Below are 27,381 nucleotides of genomic sequence, written 5' to 3' on the forward strand. Positions count from 1 at the left end.
AGGATCCAGGAATCTGCACTTCAACAATTTATTAGGTGATTCCCAAACATTATAGCCTTAATAGTAGCTGTTAATCTCGTTACTTATTTGAATCATCTGGGAGTGTTGGTGGGGGAGGGGCAGGGCAGTTAAGGTATGTAGAACTCCAGGATGGGAATTTTCAGAGTAAGGTCAGTATTTTAACAGCTTCTTAGGTAAATCTGAAGTGGTCAACCAACCCTAGTCTTAAAAATATTAGCACAGGTAAACATCTCACTGCTGGTGGTAATTTGGACATTTATTTTTCTTTTCTTTTTATTAAAGTTGAGCCAACATTTAAAATTAGGAAAATTTATATACAAACATGAATTTCAGGCTTCTGAAAAATCAGAAGTTCTGTCCACACTAGGCCCTCACATGACAGGATTCTGGGATTCTTGATGCTCCAAGTTGTCAAAATGACTTCAAGCCGGGTGCCCTGCTGTCAAAATCTAGGTGTGGGAGAATTTGATTAAATTCAAAAGAAATAAATTTATAGGGTAAAAATATTGGGTAAACAAGTATTTGTTATCCTAAAGATTCATTACAAAACAATTTTACTCTTCAAAAATTTACTTATCAAAAATTTCTCAGAGATATTTTATATTTAAGCTTCCACTTTAATAAAAAACAAAATAAAATAAATGAAATAAAATTACAAGATTACTAAATATTAAAGACTACTAAATACAAGATTACTAAATATTAAAATTGAGTTTCTTGACTTCTTAATTTATCACAAACTGACAGAAATACATCTGTAGGGTTTGTATTGGGTCTTAATGAATACAACTATCTATAGCATTCTAAGTATAAATAAGAATATTTTGTTTTCTGTATCCCTTTTCAATGGATACTGTTGCACTGGGTTGCATAACTAAAACTACTGGAGGAGATTTTCTGTGTAGGCAGGCACAGAACAGTACTTAAAAAAATGAAACAAAATATACATGGCTGTGATTTTAATGGCCTGTATAAATAGTAATCAGTAGGAGCCTCTGAAATCACCTGCCATTCTTTAATTCTATCTTAGGTGTACTAGAGCTTTTTTTTTGTACTAGAGCTTTTTAAGAACAATCTAAGATATAAGTTTTCATTTTCTACTAATAAAAAAAATCTTTATGACTTTTAAACATGTGTAAAATTAAATTTAAATTGTTTATTAAATAGCTGCCATATGTAAATTGCCCAGGTGGGCACACGGCAAAGCTTCTTCTATAAATGTGTGAGAAGTTTGTAGACCTCTGGTTCTCAGATCAAGGTTCGAACTCTCAAGAGCTGCTCACTGATCAAATTATCCAAAATGTTTTCAATAACCTCAAAACTCACTTGGAAATTGCATGTTTGTCTACATTAAGATTGCAAAGGGTAGATAACATGAAAAGTTTCTTCGGTTTTTACTTAGCTGTGCAAGCCAGTATGATAGCAGTAGTTACCTAATGCTGAGTAGTTGTCTTATTGGCAGGTTTGTATGTTTTTGAGTGTTTATAAAAAAAACCCAGCAACTTCACGAATTATTAGTTAATATTCACACTTTGTTTTTAAACTTTCAAAATATGAGAGAAGAAAGTGCTATTTATTGATTAAAAAGAATGGTGAAACACATGATATTTAAGGGCAAAGGTCTATAAAGAAGATAAGTGAGCTGTAAATCTGAGCAAATAAACCATATAAAAATCTCCCTGATAAACTTAAAACTTATTAAAATGACCATGTCTATATGAGTGGTTTGCTCTTTCCTTTTATTCATTTCACTAGCTTAATAAATAATCTACAGAAATGAAATAAAATCAATCTCTGAGCATATGAGAAAGTGAAGGGGATCCTGTGGGCATTTTTCTATACTCATAAGGGTGGAGATATTTCTTCTTGACCTTTTTGCCTCCTGGGAGGCATCTGCCTCAATCTTGGGAACCCAGTACACTTGTGGACAGAGTCTACTTTGCTTTTACTTCTTGGTGATGTCTGCTGCACTCCCATGTTTAAGAGTAGTCATAGCCAATGAGGATGGGTTGCAAAAACTGGTATTCTGCTCAGGGTGCTTTCCACATTGGCTCACTCTCAGTACGCTGAGTTACCAGTGTGTGCTCAGCACTGTCTACAGGTGATTATTGTTTGCCCTTCCTGGCTCTTAGAATTACATGACTGGTGCTGAAGCTGAGAACCTCCCTGTTTCTGACTGCAGCACATCAACTCTGTCTGTCGGTCAGAGTCACTGTCATTTCCCATCGACCCATGCTATGTTGTTACATCCCATGCCCATCCTCAATACACTGCAAAGGGTATTAGAGGAGTAAGATTGGGGAGGGAAGACTTTTCTACCCAGGTGGGTTTTGGACAGAGGATCTGGCAACTGTTGGGCAAATTTTAAGCTCCGTTTCTAGCAAGGTAGTGGGGAAAGGCTCAAAAACCACGTCAGCAGTGTGTGTACATTACAATGCTAAGAATACACATATCATATGCTTCTCAGTGACAGGAAACACACCTTGCATTGCTTCTATATTCCAACTCAACTTAACACAATGTTAGCCATTCAGTAAGTATCTCTGCCTATAAAGACCTAAACTATATTTTCGCCCAGTGCACTCCTATTCATCCCTTGAGGCTCATCTAAATGTTGCCTCTTCAAAGATGCCCACTGAGATCTTCTATGGCATTTTGTACCTACCTTTATGTACTACCTGCCCTAGTACAATCAGCTCATTGTATCAGGGTTTGCAACACTGGTCTGAAGTACATAATTCCCAGTTCAGCATTAGGAGGTGTTTAGGCAGCATTGAATGAATGAATGAAACATTGATTAATTGATTGATTTATTGATTAGAGCCTATGTCATACAATTGGTAGATGCGTTCTCTCACACTTCTTTTTTGCTCTTTCAATTCATTTAATCTCCAAAATAAAAATAAAACTGCAATCTGTTAAGAGGTTAACCCCTGTTTTGTGTGGTGTATACTTAGTGGAAGAAATATGAAATTGCGTTCTTCATACAAGGAGTTAACAGGTAAACCAGTTTATCCATCTGTAACTTGTTTTTATAACATCAACCTAGTGGTAAAGACAAAAACAATTTGGACACTAGTAAGCATCATCTATATTTAATGCCTCTATGGTCATAGCAGTAAAATTCTGAATGATTATCAGCACCACTTAAAAATATGGCTTCTTGTTGAATAATTCATACCTTTGATGGGCGAAAGCTCCGAACCATGCTCAAAGCTCCAGTAATTAATGGACTAATTACTAGATGTTTGTAAGATGGTTTAACGACTAGAAAGTGCTGCATAGGTGTAATTATTTTAGACTTAGCTCTGTGTACACAAATGTTGGAAATGTCAGTGAAGGTGGGTGGAGGAAGAGAAAGAGAGAGAGAACTATCACAATGTATCACACTAGCTTTGTAGTTTTAGTTTTTGATAGAACCAGTAGAAATCTGATCAGTGAGGATGAAAATGATTACAGATTTTTAGAAAGGCTTTGTAAAGGCAGAATGCAGGCATTGCTAATACCCCAAACTTTTCCCAATCACATAGGAGTTTCGATCTATAGGACTCAGGGTATCTCTTCAAAAGGCAGAAACTACTAGAGTTAAAGTTCTTTTAGCCTAGTTGCCTTTTCTGACCCAATAACAAACTAGTGATATTATCCAATATGCAAGTTCCACAAAGGTTCTGTTTTTCATTTCACTTAAGAATTAATGGTAGCTCGTTTTTCCTCTACTGTTGGCTGCTCTCAGAAAATGACCTACACCTGGAGCTTTCTTGAGTCCCTGACATTTCAGCTTTCGAAAGAAGAAAAAAAGGAAAAGGTTTTCCCCGGACTGCAGACCATCTAGTTGAAATGTCCCCCATCCACCCTCCCTGGAGAAAAGAAAGTCTCCCTTAGAAAAAAGATGAAACATTGTCTTGTATCCGTTAGCACCATTCTGTGCAGTCAGTCTCTTAGGACATATGGGGCAATTATAGGACAGTCTTTTTAGAGAAAGCCATGGGTTTCAAGTTAGCAGTAACCATCTATCAATTCCTAAGATTATGCCATGATTTATTGTCAGAGCATCATGTATTCTCTGATTTTCTGCCTCCCATGAAACATTGTGCTTTCCTTTTCTATTGATGTATCAACTATAATAGTTACAAGCGGCTACAGAAAAATCAATAGCAAGCTTTCATTACTGTGTACATCAACTAAAGAGCCCTGCGCTGCAAGAGCACACCTTGCTGTTAAATACTCGCCAATGGAAGGTGCACCATACGGGATTTATTTTTCCAACTAAATGAAGGCGTGTGGAATTAGAAAAATCAACTGCTGAGAATTTTAAAAATACTGCCATATTGGAAGTGGAAGAATTTAGAACCTGGAAATGTCACTTGCAGAGAATATAATAAAGGATGGATGGCATAATCATTGTTTCAAAGGAAATTAGAATCTTCAAAGTGAACACACAGGTACAAACCCCCTGTGTTCTAGTTTTGCAAATGTTTTCTGAAGAACATCTGCACAGTGGGAGTAAGTATCAGGACAGTGTTCAGGAGACTGGCTCTATAAGCAGAAAGCTACGCACGTGCTGAAGCGAAGGGTACAATAACCATGTGCTCCAAAGCCAGCCGAGCTGCAAGCACCCTGAAAACATGGGAAGGTAAAGTAATATGACCAAAGCCTGAATCAGACTCAGGACTCCTGCTCGTAAATATGTTCAAAGTTAAATTCTCTTTCAAAGCATATGTTGAAAAAAAATAACAACAGGATTTTAAAGCAGCAAATACCTTAGCTGCTTTACGTTAGCTACCAATTAGTGCATGTAAATCAAGAATCTGAAAACAAAATATGTGCATTGATAGTCTGGAGAAGGTCAAAGCCTCTGAAGACCTCTAGCATTTCGCATCAATTTAGGCAACATGAAGAGGAGCTTTCCAAAGAAATCCTAGTAAGTCCTGAATTGGAACCATGTGAAATCATAAATCCTCTTGAATTCTCAGTATCAAAATATATGTGCAGTGAAATATATTCATAGCTATATATTTAAGTGATTAGTTGTATTGCTTTCTGATGATGATGAGCTGCAGAAAGGTTTTTCATATCTCACTATTATATTCCAATCCCAGACCCAAGTTATAAAAATGATCTTTAGGATTATATATTTAGTGAGGGGGTAGAAACTTAAGCCTTGATAGTTTCTGCATTTGTATGAGAATTTTTGGAGCTGCAAAAATATTTTTGGAAATATACAAATATATAAGTGAACAAAAGCTGAGTACCAAATTAAACCTCCCACTCCCCACTGCCAAACCACCATTTAAGAATATTAATGAATCTAGGCATGCAGCTTGTTCATTTGTTCTTATTTTTGTTTGTTTGGGGGGAAGGGAGGAATGTTTCTTTGAGGGACTTTTCAAATATTCTACTTTCTTTCATAATTTTCCCAATTTTATGCTTTTTTTTTTCATTCCGTGTTTCTATGCAATCAGGAATGACATGAGAATTTTTAACTTCCTTTGGACATTTGACAATGAAATTAACTGTCATTCAACTATGGGCTCTACATCGCCTGTTTGATGTTGCAAAATGTTTGCTCCACAAGGGTTGTGGAAAAATTGGTTAGCCCATGCTGGTTAGATCAGAAAAAGCTGAGAAAATAGCAACAGGCTTTCTCTCTTCTGATCACTTCTTATCACTTGGAGCAAGATCTCCTATCTCCAACTAATCAGGTAGCTGTGACACCCGCAGGGTTGACCTTTTTACATGCCAGTGTCCCTAAAAATTAAAAACTATAATAGTATTTCATGCAATGTCAATCTGAATTCAATTCAATGATTGTTTTCATTTGTTTACTTATTTTTGATGCATTCATAGTTAATGTTTTACTTTGAATGTTATTTACATGCAATAGTACTTTTTTTTGTATGCTGTATGGTGGGGTCACATTTCATTATTTTTCCGTGTAAGTATCCCATTATTGCAGCACCATTTGTTGAATTTTTGTTTGTTTTGCTTATTTGTTTGTTTTTTGGGGGTGTGGATGGACTAGGAATCAAACCCGGGTCTCCCACATGGCAGGCAAGAATTCTACCATTGAACTACCCTTGCACCCCCCACAAGAGCACTTTTTAAAAGCCTGTTAGATGTGGTTCTAACCAAAACTGTAGATGTAAGTAAAATGGAATATCATTTGGATGGTTTTCAACTAGGCATGATTACAGAATCTCTGTGAACTCAGCTAACACTTCCTGCTCTAGAGCTCTCATGCCCTTTTTAATAATTCTGTCATGTGATAGCAAAGGTGCATTCTTTCCCTATACTTTTTCTTCCACAGTTAAAACAAAATCCTTCCCATGACATACTGAACCCTATATTAAATATGCCAGTGCTTTCCCTGAGTCACCTGGGAGACTATTCACTCTGAGAACGTTGCAGTGCCCCCGCCCTGCTCGGGTACACTAGGCAGAGGATGCTAACCCTGCAGAATTTCCCTGAGCCACCTGGGAGACTATTCACTCTGAGAACGTTGCAGTGCCCCAGCCCTGCTCGGGTACCCCATAGGCAGAGGATGCTAACCCTGCAGAAAGACCCAGGGCAGGATATTACGCACATTAAGGGGCTTTCCAACCCAGCTGTTCTAAGACCTGTAGGGTCAAATTAATGGGGAAACCCAGAATGACAACAAATTTGCCATCATCTGCTGTGGCTTCCTGCCAGGGAGGTTGCTAGCTAGATATTTATATGTGTAGTAGGTATTTAATGTGTGTTTTATCATGTATTCTGAAATAATGCATTCTAAGCAGAAATTGAGAAGACACAAAGAATGAAGTCATAATTTATGAACAAATAAGCTAAAGACAGAGAGAGAGAGAGAGAAACAGGCTGCTAGGTAGGTTAGGAGTAGAAAATCAAATACAAGCTAAGGTAAAGACAACTGTGATTACAGTTATTAATTCCCTCACCATTTAAGATTGAATTCTTCTTGATGAAAAAGAATGAAGGACATTCATATGTCAAGAAACTCTTCTGAAATTACACTGGCATAAATGTTATTCTGTGATCCAGTCGAATTCTGAAATTGGTACATTATTTGTCTAAATTATTTTAGAAAAAATAATTGTGGGTTTTTTATGTTTCAGAAATATAGCTTTGGGTGAGCCACGATGGTTCAGCAGGCAGAGTTCTCGCCTGCCATGCCAGAGGCCCGGGTTCAATTCCCAGTGCCTGCCCATGCAAAAAAGAAATATATTTTTAGCTTTCACTACATTATTTCCAGAAGGGTCTCTCCAACACACAGGGAATTTCTCCAGCTCCTTAATGTGTGTTGCCTTCAAACTTGTGTAAGCAATCCTGAAGTTGTGCGTGCTTAAGCATGATTGAGAGTGCCCGAGTGGTGACGTTCTATGACTAGCATCCCAGGTGGTGTTATTTCCTGTGCTGCACTTCCCATTCTCTGATAGCTGTGTTCACAATGAGCATATTTGCTAAAGAGACAAATTTGTACCAAGGCAGAGGCCATATACTCATGCAACTGCTTCTTTCCAGCAACAAGCAAAGCCTTGCAGCATGAGAGGGGACCACCTGGGTGTGCACTGGTTCAACTGGTGGCAAGAATCACCGAGTCACCAGAAAGCAAGAGGTGTGCCGTTTGAGAGTTGGAGGACCCCTTACCTCTGGTGGTCTCAGCACAGTCCACCAGCTGGAAATGGAGAGGGTGATCATTAAAGGCATAATGGGGACGTCGTCATTCAACCAAACACTTAAGAAAGGAATTATCAGAAATGATAATAGACAAATGGCCAGGAAGATGCTTTGTTCACACACTGATCCCAGTTTAAGTTGACTTGTCTTTCCCACATGTCCATTCTTCTGGCATCTGAGTGGTTGGGAGCACTTTCAGAAGTCTAAAAAGACTTTTCATTTTACTGACCCATCATGCTTCCCAGCTGCTTGCTCTTGATCCCTGCTCTGTGAATTGGGTTTAAGGAATATCTTATATTCCACTATGTTAGTGGAAGCTTAGGGACAGCATTGAATCCACAGATAAGCCAAATGTCACATTTTAGGCAGTTATTTAAATCCTGTGCTTCACAAGGTGAGAGCTAGTATGAAACACCAACTGCAGCTTGGCGAACAAGGGCTGCCCTTGAACTTGATGGGGGTGTATTCTCTGAGCCACCAGTGGGCTCTTGTCAGGAGTATTTGGGATTTTGTCTTTTGACTGGCAAACTTAGGTGTGAAGGTCCCCAGGAGACAATACTAGGTTCCACAGGGCAGACCCTGTGGGGCGTCGTTAGGGCCTGTAGGAGTGGGACCTGAGCTGTAGGAATCTCCGTGGGCCTGTGCCCTCCCTCAGGGAGAGCACAGTGAAGAGGTCGGAGCAGCTGAGATTATCATCCCTGCTCCTGAAGTCTTTAGAGCTGCTCTCTGTACAAACTGGCTGACGTCTCAGGCTCAGCAAGAAGCATATTTGAGCTTCCGCTGGGATGGTGCCAGGTGACCTGGAAGGTGGGTTTTTATGTTCAGTAAAGACATCACTGCAGGAGGGTAAAGGAGAAATAGCTCTTCGGTACTTTGTGAGCCTGGCAACTGTCCTACCTCCTGGTAGTTAGTGTTAAAGCACATTTTAAAAATGAGGAAACTGAGACTTAGAGCAGTTTGGTGATTCCCAGGTCATGTAGCCAGGGCACAGTGTTTATAGATTTAAGATCAGCTGTTTTCATTTTTCCCAGCTGTGGAAATGTAAAAATAAAGAATTGGCTACAATAGAGCTATAAGAACATAAACACATTTTCCACACCTAAATTCATGGTCTCTGGATGTGAAAAGGTGTGGTGACCACAATTCTCGGCCCCCTTCGTATACAAGGCTTAGACTGAGCATAACATTTTGCAAAACCAATATGATCAGACAAGATAGTTTCATATCATTACCGTTACTGTCTTGGCAAAATTGTGATTACATTTAAAATTTTAAAAGCATGGCTTCCTTTGCAAAGTGTTTCTAGTCCTTAAAGTTCTTAAACTAATCTTTCCTGTTATTTTATCTGCCACATGGTTAAGTAGACGCAAAACAAATTGGTAATATGGATTTTCTGTCTCTCACATACAAATACATATCCCTGAGCAATTGAATGAATTATTAATTTAAATGATGTCCCAATAATTGATAAATATTGGGTTTTAATGATCTTGTTAGAAAATCAGTTTCCACCTTTAGTTTTCCACCCCGAAGACCTTCTCTTTTCTTTTTACTGTCCAAGCAATTCAGAATAAATATTGGTTATTTGAATGATTTTCCTTCATTTCAACCTCTGATCTTACTGAGAAGAATTTTAATAAGCTAAGGGAAAGAATATATTAATAAGCAACAAGTTCATTCACGTGTCAAAGAATAGTTTTGTTTTTTTTATCAACTAATAAAACCCTGGCTATTTAGAACAGATACATTTAAATAACACTTCTCACATGGGCCTAAACTTGTAAGAATTTTACTGATTATGATGTACTACTTTTTAGTACAAGCAGAAACAAAATAGAAAATTCAATAAACTTCACTAATTTAGAACAATTCAACTTGGCAATATAAAGCTGAATTTTTATGTATTTAAAGAATTGCGTTTTAGGTGACCTCAACACAATGCTTTCTATAAAGTGATGTAGTTAACACCACGGGGTACGATGAAAGGCGGGGAGTGGGGGCATCAGAAGCGTCATCAAAATGCCTACTTCTTCCAGTTCCACTGGCAATTCATTGCCTGTCTCCCTTTCTCCAGACCTGGCAGAAGTGTTAGAAGTGAGATAAAATAGATGAAAGGACTTTGGAAAAAGTTCGAAGAACTAAGCAAACATAAAGTCTAATTCTCAAAAAACAGTAACTCACAATAAACCTGCATTGCCTAAAATACCCTTTATTACAAAAAGCCTTTTAACATTTAAAAAATTGGATTTTAAAACAGATGGCACATTAAAAATACGATTGAAGACTCCCTGAATTTCTGATTCAGCTGCTAACTGTAGATGGCATTCATTTCATGGGTTAGATACTCAAAATCTGTAACAGGAAAGCAGTTTTTAAGCTTCCTATCAAAAATAAAACCAAAACACAATGTCTCAGTGAGCGCAGAGCTCACGTTGAGGAGTCTTAATTAGTGAATCACCACCAAATACTTTAGAACATTGTGTTGGTGTTTCCCGTAGTCTATAGTTCTCACTGCTTGCAAGGCACAATTTCCAACCCTGTCACACATCTTTGTATTGATTTGACCAGGATGTAGTCCATTCTTTCAAATGACTTAAGTATGTCATGTACATATCTTGATTTGACACTTATGTTGAAAGGATTCCAGTTCTTACAGGAGTGAGGTAAGAACTGAGACCCTGAGCAGCAGGAATTCTCTAGTTGTTTTACTTCGTTCGCATCTAATCAGACCTTACTGTAGAGGCATGAAGTCAATTCATTGCAGTGCTGTATGCCAGGGCCATATCTCCCAGGGGAACCCAAGTGGGGGTACAGCAGGGACCCCGTCTGACCCTTCCTGGCACGTCACGGCCTTGCTGCCAGGGGGTGAAGTTCGACAGAGTATTTTATGAGATTTCTCACCCAGTCAGCTACCGCCACGAAATGAGTAATACAAGTTATACAGACTCAAATGGACTATTTTGTTGAGGTCGTTGTAAAGAATGTTCTGCTGCTCTTTAGTTTCCCCTGGTACCCTCCTCCCTTCTCGTCCATGTCCCCTTCCTGCACGAGCTGGTATCCCCTGCTACCTTCTGATACCCAGAGGGCAAAAACAACAGGCTCTGACCAGCCTTCTGTGGGGAGCAAACCCTGGAAACCTGGGGCTGCGCCTCGCAATCCAAACTGCACTGTGGCCCACGGACCAACATGAGTAGTTTAAAAGAAAAGGATTTCTTTAAAATGTTGAATTATGAAGGAGTATTGATCGTGTAGGTAGAAATATCTAGAAGATTACATCTTTAGTTTTGTAGACTAACACTGAAATGTGGATAAATGTTTCAAGACAACTGTTAATTCTGAATAGTGCACCTCGTCGGTTAATGTACATTTACATCTCAAATATTACCCGTTGTTTTCTTCTTATTAGTCATCTCTCAGGATTTCACTGAGAAACTTGTATTTGAGGACTACCAAAAGCAGAGTAAGCTGAGCTGAATTGGGCTCTTGGCCACAATCACACAAAATAATATTTTAATTGGCTAATCTAATATTTTGATCCGAGTTCATAAAAGTTTGAAATCAAATAATTAAATGCAAATACACTCTTCATCCCGAAGTCAGTAAGAATGCCTTTAAGCTAATATTTTTAACAAGAACTGTTCCACAGCTCTCTCTTGTAAATTTTATCATACCTCAGGCAGTTTTCCTCATTCGATTAGCTGGAAAGCGGAATTTATCCTGAGGCAAAGCAGACATCTAGTACAGGCTAAATTCAACAACTGGAGCTTAAATTTGGCTTAATATATCCCCACTTGGATCTGCCTGTTTAATTCTCTTTCATATGATAACGTTGGTTTATTCATAGTCTGGACTTGCCACCTGAACAAACTGAACCTCATCTCTTATTCTATGAGAATAAGAAAACTTTGCAAAACCACAGAAGTTCCTGAATGAAAATCAAATGCAGGTTCATGATTCAAAACCTGTTTCAGGATGGGACTGCAAGGACCGAGTAAGGAGTGTTCCCCCAAGGCACGACTGCTTTTAATGTATGTGGATATCTCCTATTCTGTGGGGACCAGTGATCTTTATAACGGGATAAGAACCAATGACTGCCAAAGCCTGCCAGGCAACTGCACCTCTGTGACTCACACACACTGGAAATGTTACATGCTACCTATTTTATCAAACATTATATGTATTTGCCCTTATGATTGTGTCTGTTTTGCACTCAACCTTATTTGAAGTTTAGGGGGAAACCAGGAAATTGCCTTATTCTATATACCTTTAAATTCTGTTTCCTGGCTGAAAATAGTCAATCAACTCCCAGCCAGAAGCCTTATTTTTCCCTTTCATTCTTCAGGCATTTTTATTTGATTTTCATTGCCATGTGATATTTGAGGTTGATACAATATATGATATGTTTCGGTTTGTCCAAACTTTAGTAATAGCCCTCTCTCCTTGTTTTTATTCCTAAGAATTCTGGAAAACAAATTGAAAATTTCAACATATACATAGATGAAACATTTGACTGGTCTGCGTCAGCTGATTTAGTCCCTAATACAGCACAGAGCCTCCAAACAGGTTTTTCTGAAAATATTTAGATCACCACTGCGCAATAACAAATAAGCCAAATGTTTTTCCTTCTCCTAGTCACTGATCTCAATTTCAATTTTGAATCAGACTATACATTTTTTTCTAGAGGTAAAGTATATGAAATATGTTCTACTCCTCTTACATTTGAAGTTAGTTTGAATTATCAAAGTGAGGAGCTTTAAAATTGCTTATGAGAGGAATAGCTGGATATTGGTACAGAGAAGCTGCTTGACGTATTTTTTTTTTCTTCTTCTTCTTTTTTCTTTTTGCATGCACAGGTACGGGGAAGCAAACCCGGGTCTCCGGCATGGCAGGCGAGAACTCTGCCTGCTGAGCCACTGTGGCCCACCCTGCTTGATGCATTCTTATTGAGTCAATTTGCGTGGTTGTTATATTTATGGGAGTCTAATACAAATTAGCAAGTTTAATAATACATGTATTGGGTATCTTTTATGTATGTGGTGCCATATTTGCACTGTATGGGAAATAAAATACAAGACAGGATCTCAGCTTTCCAAGAGAATATAACTCAATAAGTGGAGGACCGAGAGAAGTCTGACTAGGAAGGTTCATGATTGGAAACTTTTGGAAGATCTTCTAGACCTAAGCAAGAAGGAGACTGATGTATGAAATAACTGTGGAAATACTTTTTTTTTTTTAATTTGACAAGTCTAGAATGGGTTTCCACTTTATGCAAGCATTATGTCGGGCCTGAGGAAGCAAAACCATTAACAAGGTAGATGTGTCTTGGTCTCAAAATTGACAGTCAGGTAACTACGTAAAACCCAGCACTCTGTGATGGGAAAATAGAATGTGCTAGAGAATCACAACAGAGACAGGGTGAGGGAGGGCTACTTGGAGGTAGTGATGTATGCTCTGAGGCCTGGGAGGTTAATAAGAGTTATCCAAGTAAGGGCAAAGGGAAGAAATTTCCCTAAGCAGAAACAGTCCATGCACATTCAAAGACCTGAGACTGGTGGGTAGGGTGAGAAAAAAGATTGGGGTAAAAAATGGGCCAGATAAATGCAGGTTACAATCTTTAATCTAGGTGTACTGGAGAGCCTTCAAGACATTTTAAGTAGAGAACATAATCAGATTTGCATTTGAAGGTATCATTCTGGCTGCAGTGTGGAGAATGGATTGGAGGGGGCCAATATTGGAGGAATTGAGACCAGTTAGGAATCTGTTGAAGTAATAATAGAGGTGAGTCATGGTTGTGGCAAAGGAGAATAAGAGACAAATTCAAGATATAATTGGAAAGCAGATTGAGCAGGAGGTGGTAATTGACTGGATTGGAATAGAAAAGGAAAGGGAGTAGAGGATACTATACCTCTGGCTTGAGCTCCTAAGTAGATAATGGGTAACTGGGTGAATTTTGGTCCATTTATTGATATAGGGAAAACAGGAGGAGAAGCAGGTTCTGAAAAGTGGAGACATTGATTTGCTCAATTTTAAACACGCCGCGTTTGAGATACCCCCTTAGTCAGCCAGGTGGAGATGTCTAGTAAGCAACTGTCAACCCAAAACTTAATAAAAAGTCATATCCTGCAGCCTTCACACCAGGTCATTGAGTGAGCTAGTAAAGGTACATACAACATGATAAAGTAAAATGTGGTACACACAGAAAAATCCAAAGGATTCAAGAAAAACAGGCAAGTTTGGCACTGTGGCCAAAGCAGCTGTCAAAATCCTTGTTGAAATCTGTTTCCCAAGAAAGCACAATACATAAGGGAATTTGTGCTTTTATTCACTGTTAAAAAACAATTCTACATGAAACAAAAATAAAGGCTGCCTTGAATTTGATGTGGAAGAATTATAAGTAGCATGTCAAGAAAGACAAAAAATGGAAGGGGGGTAGATTCGGGTTAGAACAAAGTATTTAATCAAGCAGTGTATTCCTTGATCTTTCACATTTATTGCAGGTCTTCTCTATGCTGAGTGCTGCCCACGCTGCTGGAGGCTCAACTCTAAACTCTGCCTCAATGGCTTTCATTCTATTGGGAATGGCGGGCAACTTAACAAATGAGACAAGTACACGTGTAATGTGAGCTCAGTCAAAAATAAGCAACAGTAAGAATGTATAGTCTAGGGATGCAAGGGAAAAGGAAACACAGACTTAAGATAGAGAGGTCATCTTTGGGGCATGAGGGGTTAGTTCCTGGGAAGAGCGCATAGGTGGCCTCCAGGGGTTGGGCGATTTTCTGGTCTCGGGCTGGGTGGTGGCTGTCCGGTGTCCACTCCATTGTATTAATAACTTACATGTACGTCACATATATATTTAAAATAAAACTTCAGAGAAAAGTAAGGCAGGGTGATGGGAGAGAATGACTTGGGAATAAGGCAGAACTCTTTTAGAAAGAGTGGTCCACAGAGGCTCCTTTAAGGTGGCAGCATTTGAGCAGAGAGAGGAGTGAAGTGAGGAGGGGAGCACTGACCGTGTTGGGCAAGAACCGTCCAGAACAAGGGGCGTAGCAAGGACGAAGGTCCTTTGGCAGAAACGAGCTTGGTATGTTGAAGAAACAGCCAGAGAACCAATGAGTCCCGAGAGGAGTGAGGGACGCAGAGAAAGGCGGGTTCGGGGTTAGACTATGATAAGGGTTTGCAGTTTTATTATGCGAAGGAAATTTATATAATCTCGCAAAACACCAATTGGCTTAAAGTTAAGTGATGCTGTTTGCAACCAATTCTATATTCTGTGATCTCATAGTAAAGATACCTGGCACATGTCATAGCGCACGGGAGCTGGCTACGAAACTTCTCCAAGGTTTGGGTTTATATTTACAACGGCCACATTGTTTCCTGTAAAAGAAGGGGCTACTTTAGTGTAAGTAAATTCAATTGCCATTTTGCTATGGCATTCTGTCAAATTATATCTATATACCAAAGAAAATTTGAAGTAATAATTTCAGGCTAAAAACTATCCTGGAGAGTTGAAGTGATTGTTCAGATAGTTAAGTGAAATAGGCAGCAGGTGATGATGAGCTGCCCAGTTGAATGCAGAGCAACCCCTGTACCTGTTAGTCTCTTTGCAACATGAATCCAGGGACTTCCTTTCCAAACTTTGACTCATAATCTTGAAGTTGTAGAAGATGAGGGCAGTGGATGGCAGGAGAGACCTTCAAGCCCAGCCTTTGCAGGTTACAGATGAGGATACTTGAGGCCCAAAGTAGTGACATGCCCAGGATCCCACAGTTAGAGAGAGAGACAAAGTTAAAACTAGAGACCCAAGCATTTATGCAGTGATAGGTGATTTTGCAGTGGTTTGTTGCCACCTGGGAAACACATAATTTGAACACACAGTGGACAAAGGGGTAAGTTCCCTTTGTAGGTGGTGTTCTAATGCAGCTGTAATTCTAGAGCCCTGACTCTCCTGGGCACTGCGCTAGGCTCTGGGCTGGCAGCATTTCACATGGGGTGCCATGTATGGCTTGGGAAAGTTTGGCTTCAAAATTAATAAAACTAAGTGGAAAAAGTCTTTAATCTAAACTGACAAATTGGTCATCTTTTCAGAAATATTCTATGTGATTGAGAATTGGATAAACTTGCAGGTAGTCACTCTGCCTTTCATTAACTTTGGAAAACTGCAAGATCAGAGATTCTGTTTAGGCCATGAAACTTTATAGTGGGGAAGATGATCAGATTTGTTTAGGAGCATCACCTTTTAACTGTGTACTGGAAGCAGATAAAAACTCCAGAATTCATCAAAACTATAAGAAATGTAATGCTTTGTGAGTATATAATGCATTTACATTTTTAAAAGTTGACTTATATTTAGGGTATCATCTTACATTTAAGTGTATAAGAAATAGAATTATTTATGTATTCTTACACACACAGAGGGGAAGAGTGACTAGCTCGGTGTTGCAAAGTTGGTCTATGAAACTAGAATAGTCCCCGTTCTCTTGGAGCATTGTTATTGTGCCAAAAAATCAAGTGGTTTTCAGACTTTGTAAAATCAGTGGAACTCTTTTTTTTCTAAATGATACATTAAAGCAGGCAAAAGTGGAGAATTTTTTTTCTCATTTCTGTATCCTCAGCACCTAAGTAGTCCAAGGGAAAAGGAGTGGAGCTGGGGGATTGCCCAGAGAAGCCCCCACGAAGACACCTATGACACTGAACTTGTGGCTGCTATTTATAATAATATTTATAATATCTATGGCACATAAGATGCTACAGCACCTTCAAAAATCATCAAAGATTACCGTGTGGAACATGCAACTGTAAACTCTCTGAAAACGGTTCCTTTAGAAATGGAGGGATGGGATTAGCCAGCACATCCCATTCTCCAATCACAGCAGGCGGCAGAAACTCACAGGCTGTGATGTGGGGGACAAAGCTCTAGGCCTTCAGAGGCATGAGCCTTGCAGGGTTCAGGCGCCTGTGAAGAGAGAGGCCCCGCGATGGAGGGTTCAAAGGCTTTAGAATAAGCTAGGCCTGTTCAAATTCAAGACCCGCTTCTTGCTAGTGGAGAAACCCGAGAAGAGTTACTCCACTCCTCTATGCCTCAGTTTCCTTATCTGGAAAATGGGTAGAATAACACCTCCCTCATAGGATACTTTTTTTTTTCTCAAAGCTCACCTTTATTTGAAATTTATATGTAGTGAAAGAAATGAGTAATTGTCAAAAGACTCACCTACTGTTTGTTGAGTCTCAAACATCAGGAGGATGATTTGATCAACCCATAGCTTGGGAATTTTCGGGTTGTTTTTCATGTAACAACTTCCATATATTTGTACAATTAAGCACCATCATTGTCCACAATAGGTTTCACTATGTTATACAGTCCCATGGTTTATCCTCTACCTTTCCTTCAAGTGACATAAATGACCCTAGACTTCCCCTTTCAACCATACTCACATTCAGCATTGTTGATTACACTTACAGTATTGTGCTGCCATCACATTGTATTGTGTTATCCATTTCTGAACATTTACAATCAACCTTATTAAACATTCTGTACACCTCAAGCATCATCTGCCCCGTCTCTACCCCCTTTCTATCTCCTGGTAGCCTATAGTCTAGATTCTAACTCCCAGGGTTTGCTCATTATAATTGTTTCATATTACCGAGACTATACAATATTTGTCCTTTTATGTCTGGTTTATTTTGCTCTACATGATTTCCTCATGGTTCATCCATGTTCTTGCATATATCAGGACTTCATTCCTTCTTACAGCTACATAATATTTCATTGTATGGATATACCACCATTTGTTTGGTCACGCATCAGTTAATGGACACTTAGGTTGCTTCCATCTATTGGCGATTGTGAATAATGTTGCTATAAAATCAGTGTGCAAATGTCCATTCACATCCCTGCTTTTAGTTCTTCTGAGTATATAGTTAGTAACAGGATTGTTGGATCATATGGAAGTTCCTTATAGGATTCTTCTGAAGATTAAATGAGAAAGCAGATGTCAAAAAAATCCCTTGCATGTTCACTAGTACTTGGTGAATGTTAGTTCCTTCCTCATTCCCTGGGTATTGCCAACTTTATGGTTTGGAGAAAGCTACTTAATTTCTCTGAGTTTTGATTTCATGGCCCCTATAATATCCTTTCAAGACAGAATTCTTCTCAGGTCAGCCTTCTCCAGAGTCCCAGCCCCAGACCCCCTCTCTTCTCTCTCTGTGCATTCTCATGGACTCCCAGGATTCATCCATCCCCTGTCCATTGATGAGTCCCAGGCCTCTCTGCTGAAGTAAAACCTTTATTTCCAGCCATTTTCTGGATGTCTCTTTCGACCGTTCCCACGTGCTCCTTAAACTCAGCGTGGCTGTATCTAGACTCATTAAGTTTTTCCTCCATTTAATTCAGTGACGGCCACCACCTTCTTCCCTTGACAGATGCCTGGAAATCGTCCAGGACCTTTGTTCTTTCCTGCTCCCAGTTAATCCAAGATCTACAAGCCCTGCAGATTCAGCCATCCGGATTCCTTTCGAGTCCACTTGCCCCCATGGCCCTGCATATTGATTGCCTCTGTTCCTATGACAGCTTCCTCACTGGCCTCTCTCCATGAACCTGTTCCCCCGGCCCCTCCCACACAGGCCAATCCTTTCTCTGCATTTTTGGCAGAATGCTCTTTCTATATCAGAAAGCTGGCCATCTCCTTCCTTCTTCAAATCTTTCATTGCTTCTGCTTTCCTCTCTGAACAAAATTGAAGCTCTATCTGAAATGAAAAGCCCTTCAGTCTTAAAGCTTATGTTTCATCTCATCTTGCCCATTGCTCTCTCCCAGGGAGGTCAAGCAGCTTAATAGTGTATGCGGTTCTCTCTTCATATATAGAGAACTGTCTTTCAGGGTATCATTTCCTCCTCACGTTTGCCCTGCTCACGGTCACACCTTTCAGAACTCCTCTCAAATGTCCCTTCCCCCAGGAACACTTCTTGTCCCCCGAGTCCTGGGTTGGGTGCCCATCCTATGTGCCCCCTGAGTCACCCACGGCTTATCTCTTTCCTGTTAAATGAGTTACTTAACACAGAGACTGTCTTTTATACGTGTATCTTCAACACCTGGCACTGAATGAATGGATGGATGAATGGATGGATGAACGAACAAATGAATTCATACATTGTGCATACATAAAGGGATGAAATAACAAATAATGTATCGGAATTCTTTGTGAGGTACAAAGTACCGATCAGTAAAGTACAAAGGGTTTGTTATAATTTCTCTCTGTGTAAACAATTACATATGATCTATGTTCAAATTTTTGCTCTTGCCAAGGGTTGCCTTTTCCTGCTTGTAGTTTGCATGTGCAGGCACAGGGTTGTGTGTTCTAGTTGGTAAAGATAGCCCTTGGGTTAATAAGTATGGACATAAGCACACATAAAAATTATCATAAAGGACTTACAGGTACATACAAATTGTCATAAAGGACTTACAGACCTGAATCCTCATGTTTTTCTGGAAACTGAAGAAAGAATATGATTGTTGGCATTGGCACTAAAAATATTCTGTTTTCCCAAATCCCTAACAGCCTTCACTTCTTTATTGAGTGAATTTTGTTCAAGTGAAAGGAGCGCGCATGTCGCTGTCCAGCCTCCAAAAAAGTCCTCACAAATTACTTATAGGAAACATGCAAATTTGGTCCTTTAAAAAATTCATTCCTTATAGAAAACTTTGTTTCTTCTTTCTTTTTCTGACCTATCAAAGCACAGGTCCTTCTCTGAGGACAAATGGTGTACCAGTTTAGTTTGCCATCCCTTCAAAAGCCTCAAGGAAAATAAATATTCTCTATATGTAAAATAGTACCTCTTTTCTCCCCCTTTATACTTTTTAAAGGGCTAGGTGAGATTTTTTTCCCCCCACACTTGTGGAAAATCAACAAAGATGATTATCTTCTTAGCTAAAGGCAAAACAGAGCCTCAGTGTCCCACCCCCAACCCCCAACCCTCACCCCATGCGCAGCAAAGGACGCATCTCTGAAAAGAGCACTTTGTGTGGGAAGGTTTACAGGCTGTGCCACTGGGGTAGGTGCCAGGGTGGAAAAGCTAAGGGAGCTTCACCTTCAGAGGGAGCCTGAATTCAGTGTGTGACCGAAAACCCAGCACTAAGCTAGCATTGTAATATATTCAAGAAGACCTAAGGGTTTACTTTCCAACAAGGATGGAAAAAAAATCTGAGCACCCCACTGTGAGCTTATAGTAATGCTGTTTCACATAAAAAGTTGGTAATTAGTCCCTGAGTGAATAAAGTAGAATAGATGATAAGACGTTGATACTTCCAGGAGAAGCACAAAATGTTCTTGCTAGTCATCAAAGTTTAAAGGCTATACAGAAAGGATTGGGGATGCCTCTGTCTATATATATACAGTTTCCAATTCAGAATTTGTAATGATGAGGCTCATTAACTTTTTTTAATTGTACTAAAATAAAGCTTACATAAATTTCAAAGGAGCAAACACAGTGCCAAATGTAGGAAACTTTGAAATCCAGTATTCACCACCACTGAAGAACTAGAGGGAATTTTGGTCTCCTTTCTAATTCTCCAACAAGGGGTCTCTTTCTATAATCCAGATTTGGTGCGATGCTATTTCAAATAGGACTCAAACAGCAAATCTCAAATACATATATGTCTGAGAACTCTGGAACATGTGTGGTTTTTCTCATGTAACTTAATATCAATTCATTTGTGAACTTCTACTGTTACAGACAGACTCATGCCGTAGATGTGTTAAAGCTGTCAAATACGCCAGCTACCGTTCATTACTTAGTGTGAAATAAGACTTGATTAGTAGGTGGGACAACTTAGAGAAATGATTTTAAATTGTAATTAAAATGTATTTTGTCTGAAGTTTCATGAAATAGCGTGAATTATCCCAAAAACTAGTTCTATGAGTATTGTGGGAACACATTTAAAATTTAAATTTATTGACTCTTACATTTAAAAGGTAAATAAAAGTGAACCACATCAAAGAGAGATTCCAAGTCTTGAGAAACAGTGCCATCTGTATTTTGGCACTTAACCTTCTCCATTGTATTTCGGTCCTTGTGGACCATCTCAAGATCTTATGAAACCCGAAGACTTGAGAGATTCAGGATCCCCCAGGGACCTGATTCCAGATCAAACTGAGAATGCACATTGATTCCTGTATCTTCCACACCTGGCACAGGGCCTGGCCTGGGTCTGTTCGTTAGGCTGAAAGACTAACTGAATGAATGAATGAAACCAAACTTTGTGCATGCATGAAGGTATGAAATAATAAGTAATAATAATGCATTAGAGTTCTATGCACAGTACAAAGCAAAACATGTCAATTAGAATCTGCTTATTCATACTACAAAAGGATTCACCTGAAGAGTATTTGAATAGAAAATACTATTACATTTAAACTATTTTATTTCAGGGAAAGACCTATTGTCTAAGTCAAAGTCTTGGAAAATTGTTTCTAGGGAGAGAAAAAGGGAAATTGGTTTATATGATGCGATCAATAGAACAGCTCATGTCACAGTAGTGTCGATGTGGAAAGATAAACCAAGAATACAAGGCAAACGTTTACTGGGGTGTTCTCTGGGGGTGCTGTAATAGGACATAGTCCTCACCCCATGGAGCTTACAGTCTAGATGTGGAAGTGGACTGCGAGGGGAAATGCAGAAATGCAGTGAGGGGGAGAACTGCAGCAACCAATAGTGAGCGCCCACAGTGGAGCAATTATCCAATGATGACTTTGTCAGAAAATGTGAGTAATTCAATCAAAACCTTCCGCCCCCACTTCTTTTTTAACCTTATGGCTTAAATATCAGGATCATTGCCACCAAATTACTAATTGCCTGTATAGACATAAAAACAAAATAGGTCATTCAGCAAGTATCTTTGGGGTGATTAGTAGCACAGCCTTTGTTATATTTAATGACAAATCCATAGAAATGGCTTAATGGGAATATTAATTCATTCCTGTGGATTCAGCTCATACGAGCTTTAGAGAAAATTTTTATGATATTCAGCCTACATAGGGGAAACTTGCAGTTGTTCCTTCCAGAAGGAAAATTGCATTATATTTTCAAAGTTTTGGGAGACAGGCACCAGTCTGGATGAGTAACCATGGAAATTATCCAGAGAATGCTGATCTGAACATTCTCTAACATTGGCAAGCAAATAAACCAGAACTTAAGATCTAGCCTTTGTTTTATGTTTGCTGGTAGTTTTTTCTTTTGAATAGGGTGGCATAATTTATCACAGAACGTTAAACCTATCTCTCAGAAAGAATACCTTTATCTAGAAAGGAAAGTTCCAAAAACAGTTTTCTAAAAAGGCTGTTATTCATTTATCTTACATTTTATGCAGTGCAAATTCCTATATCCTCCCCATTAATCACCATGACTATTGTTAACTTTCTGTAGCTGATGAGAATATCTTTCACTGTAACATAAAACTGCATCTCAAACTTAAAAACAAAACAAAACTATGTGTAAATCACCATAATAATGGATGTTGCTTGTTTTCCTTTTCAGCTCCCTAGTCATTTGTAAAAGAGAAAAATAAATTCTGCCTACTCCAACTCAAGTGGAGAATAAAGAGAAGCAGCACTGAGAAATTTGTCAGAATTCAGATGAGCTATTTTTAAATCATATTGATCCTCTGCCCTGAAATGCATATCCATAACCAGAATATAGATGTGTGAACATGTAAGAGTGTCAGAGGACAGAGCTAACACTAGTGCAAATTTTTCTGTTGTATAACCAAAGGTATTTCCTTATTGTTTATATTTTATACTGTTGAACCAAGCACAATTTTAAACCATGACTGCATTTACAAATATTTTTCAATAACTAAGAAATATTTGTAAATAAGATATGTGCAAAATGCTTTAGTGAAAATGCCACATATATAAAATGTCAAGTGGACAGTAACATGGCTGCCAATTGATATGCACAATAAGATGCAGCTCCTAAGAGTGTCAAATTTGTTCATTTGTATATCTCAATAATAAATAATCAAGTATTTTTTATTCTTCTATCTCACTTTAAAATAGCTATGGTATCCGCCTCCCACACTCCATAACTATTTGTTGCCACACTAGGAATATTCCACAAGAGGAAACTATTTAATTCCTCATTGTTTTTAATTTGAGCCAGAGACTTGGGGATGGGAAAGAGGAGGCATGTTAATGCAAAGTTAGGGCCCAAAATGTAAACAGTGGGATCACCTAGGACACATTTTAACAGCAAACGTAAGGCAACCTTACAGTAAAAACATTTGTAGATACCAAAGTGGGCACGCGCATGCGTGTGGACCCAAGTTTAATGCCATACAGTACTAAAAATTACTAGAGTAACCATTAACTGTGCTTAGTACATTAAACCTTTTAGTCATAGTATTATGGGACTTTCTTCAGAATCAGTAGTCTACTTTTTCTTACTTGTGTCCATTTAGAAAAAAAAAGCATGGGGTAGGGAGCTGCATCTGTTTCCTTTCTGAGCATTTAAATATGCACACATATCTGTATATTTTTTCCAGAGGCCTGTATACACACACTGCATATAAGCTGTGCAGTTAACATAAGTGCTCTCCAGAAGAGAAATTCCAGCGTACCCTTTTCCCTTGCACATTGTGCATGTGTATATTTGTCTATCAGTCTGTCTTTTTTGACTCTGTGTTTCTCTCTTAATCAAAATGTATAGGGCCCTTTAGGGCAGATGCTTTAAAACAACTGTGGGTGACCCCCAGGAGCGAGGCAGAATGGATTGTCTGTGCTCCTCTCCTCCCTCTGAGTGACCCAGGACCAGAAAACAAAAACAGAAGCAAAGTATCAGAATTTAGAAACCACATTTAGTTGAAGAGCACTGACCATCCTGGCTTGCATTCTGCCTAAAGGACAAGACTTTCATTTTATAACGATCATTAGTCACCAAGATATATATTTTAGAGAGTTCCCAGTAGCAAATATTCCGCTGGCAGTCACTGGAGTGTACCAGATGGTTCATTAGCATAGGCTAGACAAGTCAGAGGCTTTCAGAATCATTTAGAAAATGTCAAACAGAAACAAGAACCCTGCCACTTTTTATTAGAATTAACTACATCATACCCTGGACACAGATTTCACCTTGGGTCAGAAAAATTAATAAAGAATTATATGAATTGTGTAATATACTGGGTTAAGATAGGTCTTTCTCTGGGGACTCATAGGCTGGCAATATATTATGATCCCTCTTCTTTAGGAATCCTCAAACCTTTCCTTTTGTAAGACATGAAAAGAGTTGACCTTGCTCAAAATCCATTGGTGCCTAATTGATTTGAGGTATATGCAGAATTTCAGCAAGACATTTTTCTAAAGCTCTTTTGTGATCATTTTCCCAGTAAGCTCGAGGAGTGAGGCTTACTGAATATTCAGCAACATACAAAGATATGCTTATGTTGGGAGGAAAATACATCCATTAATGGGATATGCTGCTTTAGTAAACAGGAATAAAGATGCAACTGAAATGTTGTTGCTTTTTTTTCTTTTTTTTTTAAATCCAGATGTCAAAAACCTTGAGAACTTCCAGCTAGTAGAGGGTGTCCAAGAACAAGTAAATGCCGCCCTGCTGGACTACACAATGTGCAACTATCCTCAGCAGACAGAGAAATTTGGGCAGCTACTTCTCCGACTCCCGGAAATCCGTGCTATCAGCATGCAGGCTGAAGAATACCTCTACTACAAACACCTGAACGGGGACGTGCCCTATAATAACCTCCTCATTGAGATGTTGCATGCAAAAAGAGCCTAAATTACGACCCCTAAAAGCTCTGCTTTCAAAACAAAAAGAGATTGCGGGGGGTGGGGGGGTGGGGTGGGCGGAGAGAAAAAAGAAAGAAATACTCTGAACTGCTCCAAGCAACACTGATTAAAAACTTGGTTGAAAGATATTGAATTTTAAAAGGCGTAATAATCAAATACTTAACTAGCAAATCAATGATGTATCAGGGTATTTGTATTGCAAACTGTGAATCAAATGCTTTACATCCCCAAAGGATTCCATATGAAAGACATTGTGGTGGAGTGGACTGAACTCCCAGTTGGACACAAACACCATGTCGGAATAAAAAGGGACACCAATTCTTGTATATTTAAACTGATGTCGCTATGAAGAAATGTAGGAACTGATCTGTGTTGTTAATTAGGCTTATACAGCAAGGAATCTGAGCTCACAGAATTCCACCCTGGTAAAGCTGAAATGAAAACAATTCTCAAGAATGCATCAGCTGCACCTACAACAGCCCCTCCCTCTACCTTTCAAGGCCCCCGCACCTTCCGCCCTGGAACCACGGAATCTGTCCTAAGGACCTGTGTTCAGCCACACCCAGTAATAGCTCCACCAAATCATGAAAAGCCTAATTTTGAATGTTCGTATCTTAGACCTGCAAACAGCTAATAGGAACAGTCTATTAATACGTTAGCTTGCCATTTTAAACATGTTCTGAAGTTTCTTTTGTCATGTGTTCATAATGTTAAAAAAAAAAAAAGCCGGTAGTATACCTCTTCTGGTCTTATATAAGCATTAACTAATATTAAAGGAAATGACTACAAACTTTTAGAGCAAACTCTCCATAGCTAAAGCAAGTTAGACCTTATTTCTGCTACTGTTGCTGAAATGTGGCTTTGGCATTACCGGTTGTCATAAAAATTTCTTGCCCAAAGGCTTGTTAGGATACATCAGTCTTTTAACCATCAAAGTCTGTAGTTCATTTAAAAATAAAAGCCTAGGCATATTTTGCTGGAATGTCAAATAGCTAACAGTTCTAAATAGTTCAAAACAAAATGGAAGCATATTAAACTATGCAAAAGGAAAAGAAAAGATGAACTGATCAATTGATTGACTCAAGGTTCATTCTTGTTGCATTTGAACATGCTTTAAACTCAGAATGGAAAGGATGCCTTTTTACGTATGGCCTGGAGAGACATTAAGGTAATTGAAATCTTCCCCAAAAAGGAAAGGAAGATGGTGATACTGACCTTTCTAAATCATAGACCAAAGTCTGCCGTAGAACAAATATTAGAGAACAAACAATTGCAAACAAACCTCTCCAAATGACAATGTCAGTATTATTAATGTGTAATGCCACAGGCATGAAAGTCTTGCCTTATTTCATGATTCTAAAAGGTAGCTGTACAGATGTGGATTAACATTTGTTTAAAATAAAGTATTAATACTTTAAAGTCAAATAAACATAGTGTTTACATTCTTTAGGTCCTTTTGTGGGGGGAGGGGACTGTGATATTACAAAATAGCAAAAGCAGTAATTTCCTTAATGTTATTTTTATGATTGGTAATTATTTTTAACAGTACTTAATTATTGTATGTCGTGAGACACTAAAATCAAAAACAAGAATTTCATTTAGACTTTAATTTTTTGAAATTATCGGCGGCACAATCACTTGTAGAAACTGTAAAAAAAAAATGTTATCTCCTGATCCTTTAATTTTTTTCATAAATGTTTCTGGCTTTTGAATAGTTTATTTATATTGTATATCATAGTTTCAAGTGTAGACAATTATGATGCTAATTTATTGTTCCTTGGTTTCATCTTTGTATAAGATATCGCCAAGACTGAAGAAACCAAATATATGTGTTTACTGTAGCATGTCTTCAAGTTAGTGGAACATAGTTCAGGGACATAGAAGGGTCTTAATGAATTAAAATCATTCACTTGATTAAATGTCTGTAAATCTTCATAATTCTTACTGTAGTTTATTTAATATCGTAAATTATGTGACCCGTAGCTTCCTCTGTCTTCAAGTAAATTTAACAAGGTGGAGTCTTACCTGGTTTTCTTTTCCAAGCATTGTAAGTTGTATACCAAAGATATTAGTTATTACTTCTGTGTGTACAAAGAGGATTATTTTATTACTTTTATTAATCGCCTCTAATATTCGTCCGTGTGAAGGGTACACATTAGCTCAGCTGGGCATCAATAGCGCCTTATGCAGAGTCTCAATCACCTGTTGTTTATCTTCATGACTCAAATGACAATAAAATGTTGCTGACCAGAATGTCACATCACCGCCTTCCCCAGTTACAAAGCAAATTGGCCAGAAGCCAGCTGGAGAGGAATGGTGTTGCCAGCAGTTCATGAAATGGTTCCATCCTGGGCGCAGAGCACGCATGGAGGTGACTATCATTTCAGGGCAGGGGGTCGTTATTCAAGGGTTTTTAACATGGCAGAAAACACTCTTAAAATCCATGTTTTCTTAGTTTAAATGTACAGTATTCCCCCCGCTGAATATGAAACCTAAAAAAAGATGTTGAAGAGTGGCATTCTAACAGCTAGAAAGAGGGGCAGCAGGGAAAGCTATGCCCACACTGCTGGTGACAGCCAAGGACAGATGCTGATTAGCAGGAATGTGCCACAGCCAGGATCTGTGGTCCCTGCAAAGTTGGCAAAGGAAAGCTCGCATGTTAATTGTTAGCCAGTTGGTAACCATTTACTTAACAACTGTCTTATCAATTACAGTACTGATTAATGCACGCAGACTCAAATTGAGAGATTTTTGGCTTAACCTGGTTTATTATAGTTGGTCTATGTTTGTAAACAGACAATCCGTAATGTCTGGTATTTGCATGGCAGACCTGCAGCTGCCTTGAACTCAAATCCATGCGATATTTAGAGTGTGAAGTCGCTTACTTGTTGA

The 27,381-nt window shown here is 38.7% G+C and overlaps 1 protein-coding gene across 5 annotated transcripts in view; it reads left to right on the top strand.

The window, feature by feature from the left end:
- The window catches only part of NR5A2 (nuclear receptor subfamily 5 group A member 2), a 144,416-nt gene extending 119,888 nt beyond the window's left edge, over positions 1 to 24,528 (top strand). For all 5 annotated transcript variants that reach the window (XM_077157339.1, XM_077157340.1, XM_077157341.1 and 2 more), the window contains one exon: positions 24,231 to 24,528. In XM_077157339.1, the coding sequence (XP_077013454.1) occupies positions 24,231 to 24,478 (248 nt within the window). In that variant the 3' untranslated portion in view covers positions 24,479 to 24,528. The remainder of the gene's footprint in view (positions 1 to 24,230) is intronic.
- The last annotated feature ends 2,853 nt before the right edge of the window (positions 24,529 to 27,381 follow it).

Source organism: Tamandua tetradactyla, chromosome 4, assembly GCF_023851605.1.
Source record: "Tamandua tetradactyla isolate mTamTet1 chromosome 4, mTamTet1.pri, whole genome shotgun sequence".
Lineage (NCBI taxonomy): Eukaryota > Metazoa > Chordata > Mammalia > Pilosa > Myrmecophagidae > Tamandua > Tamandua tetradactyla.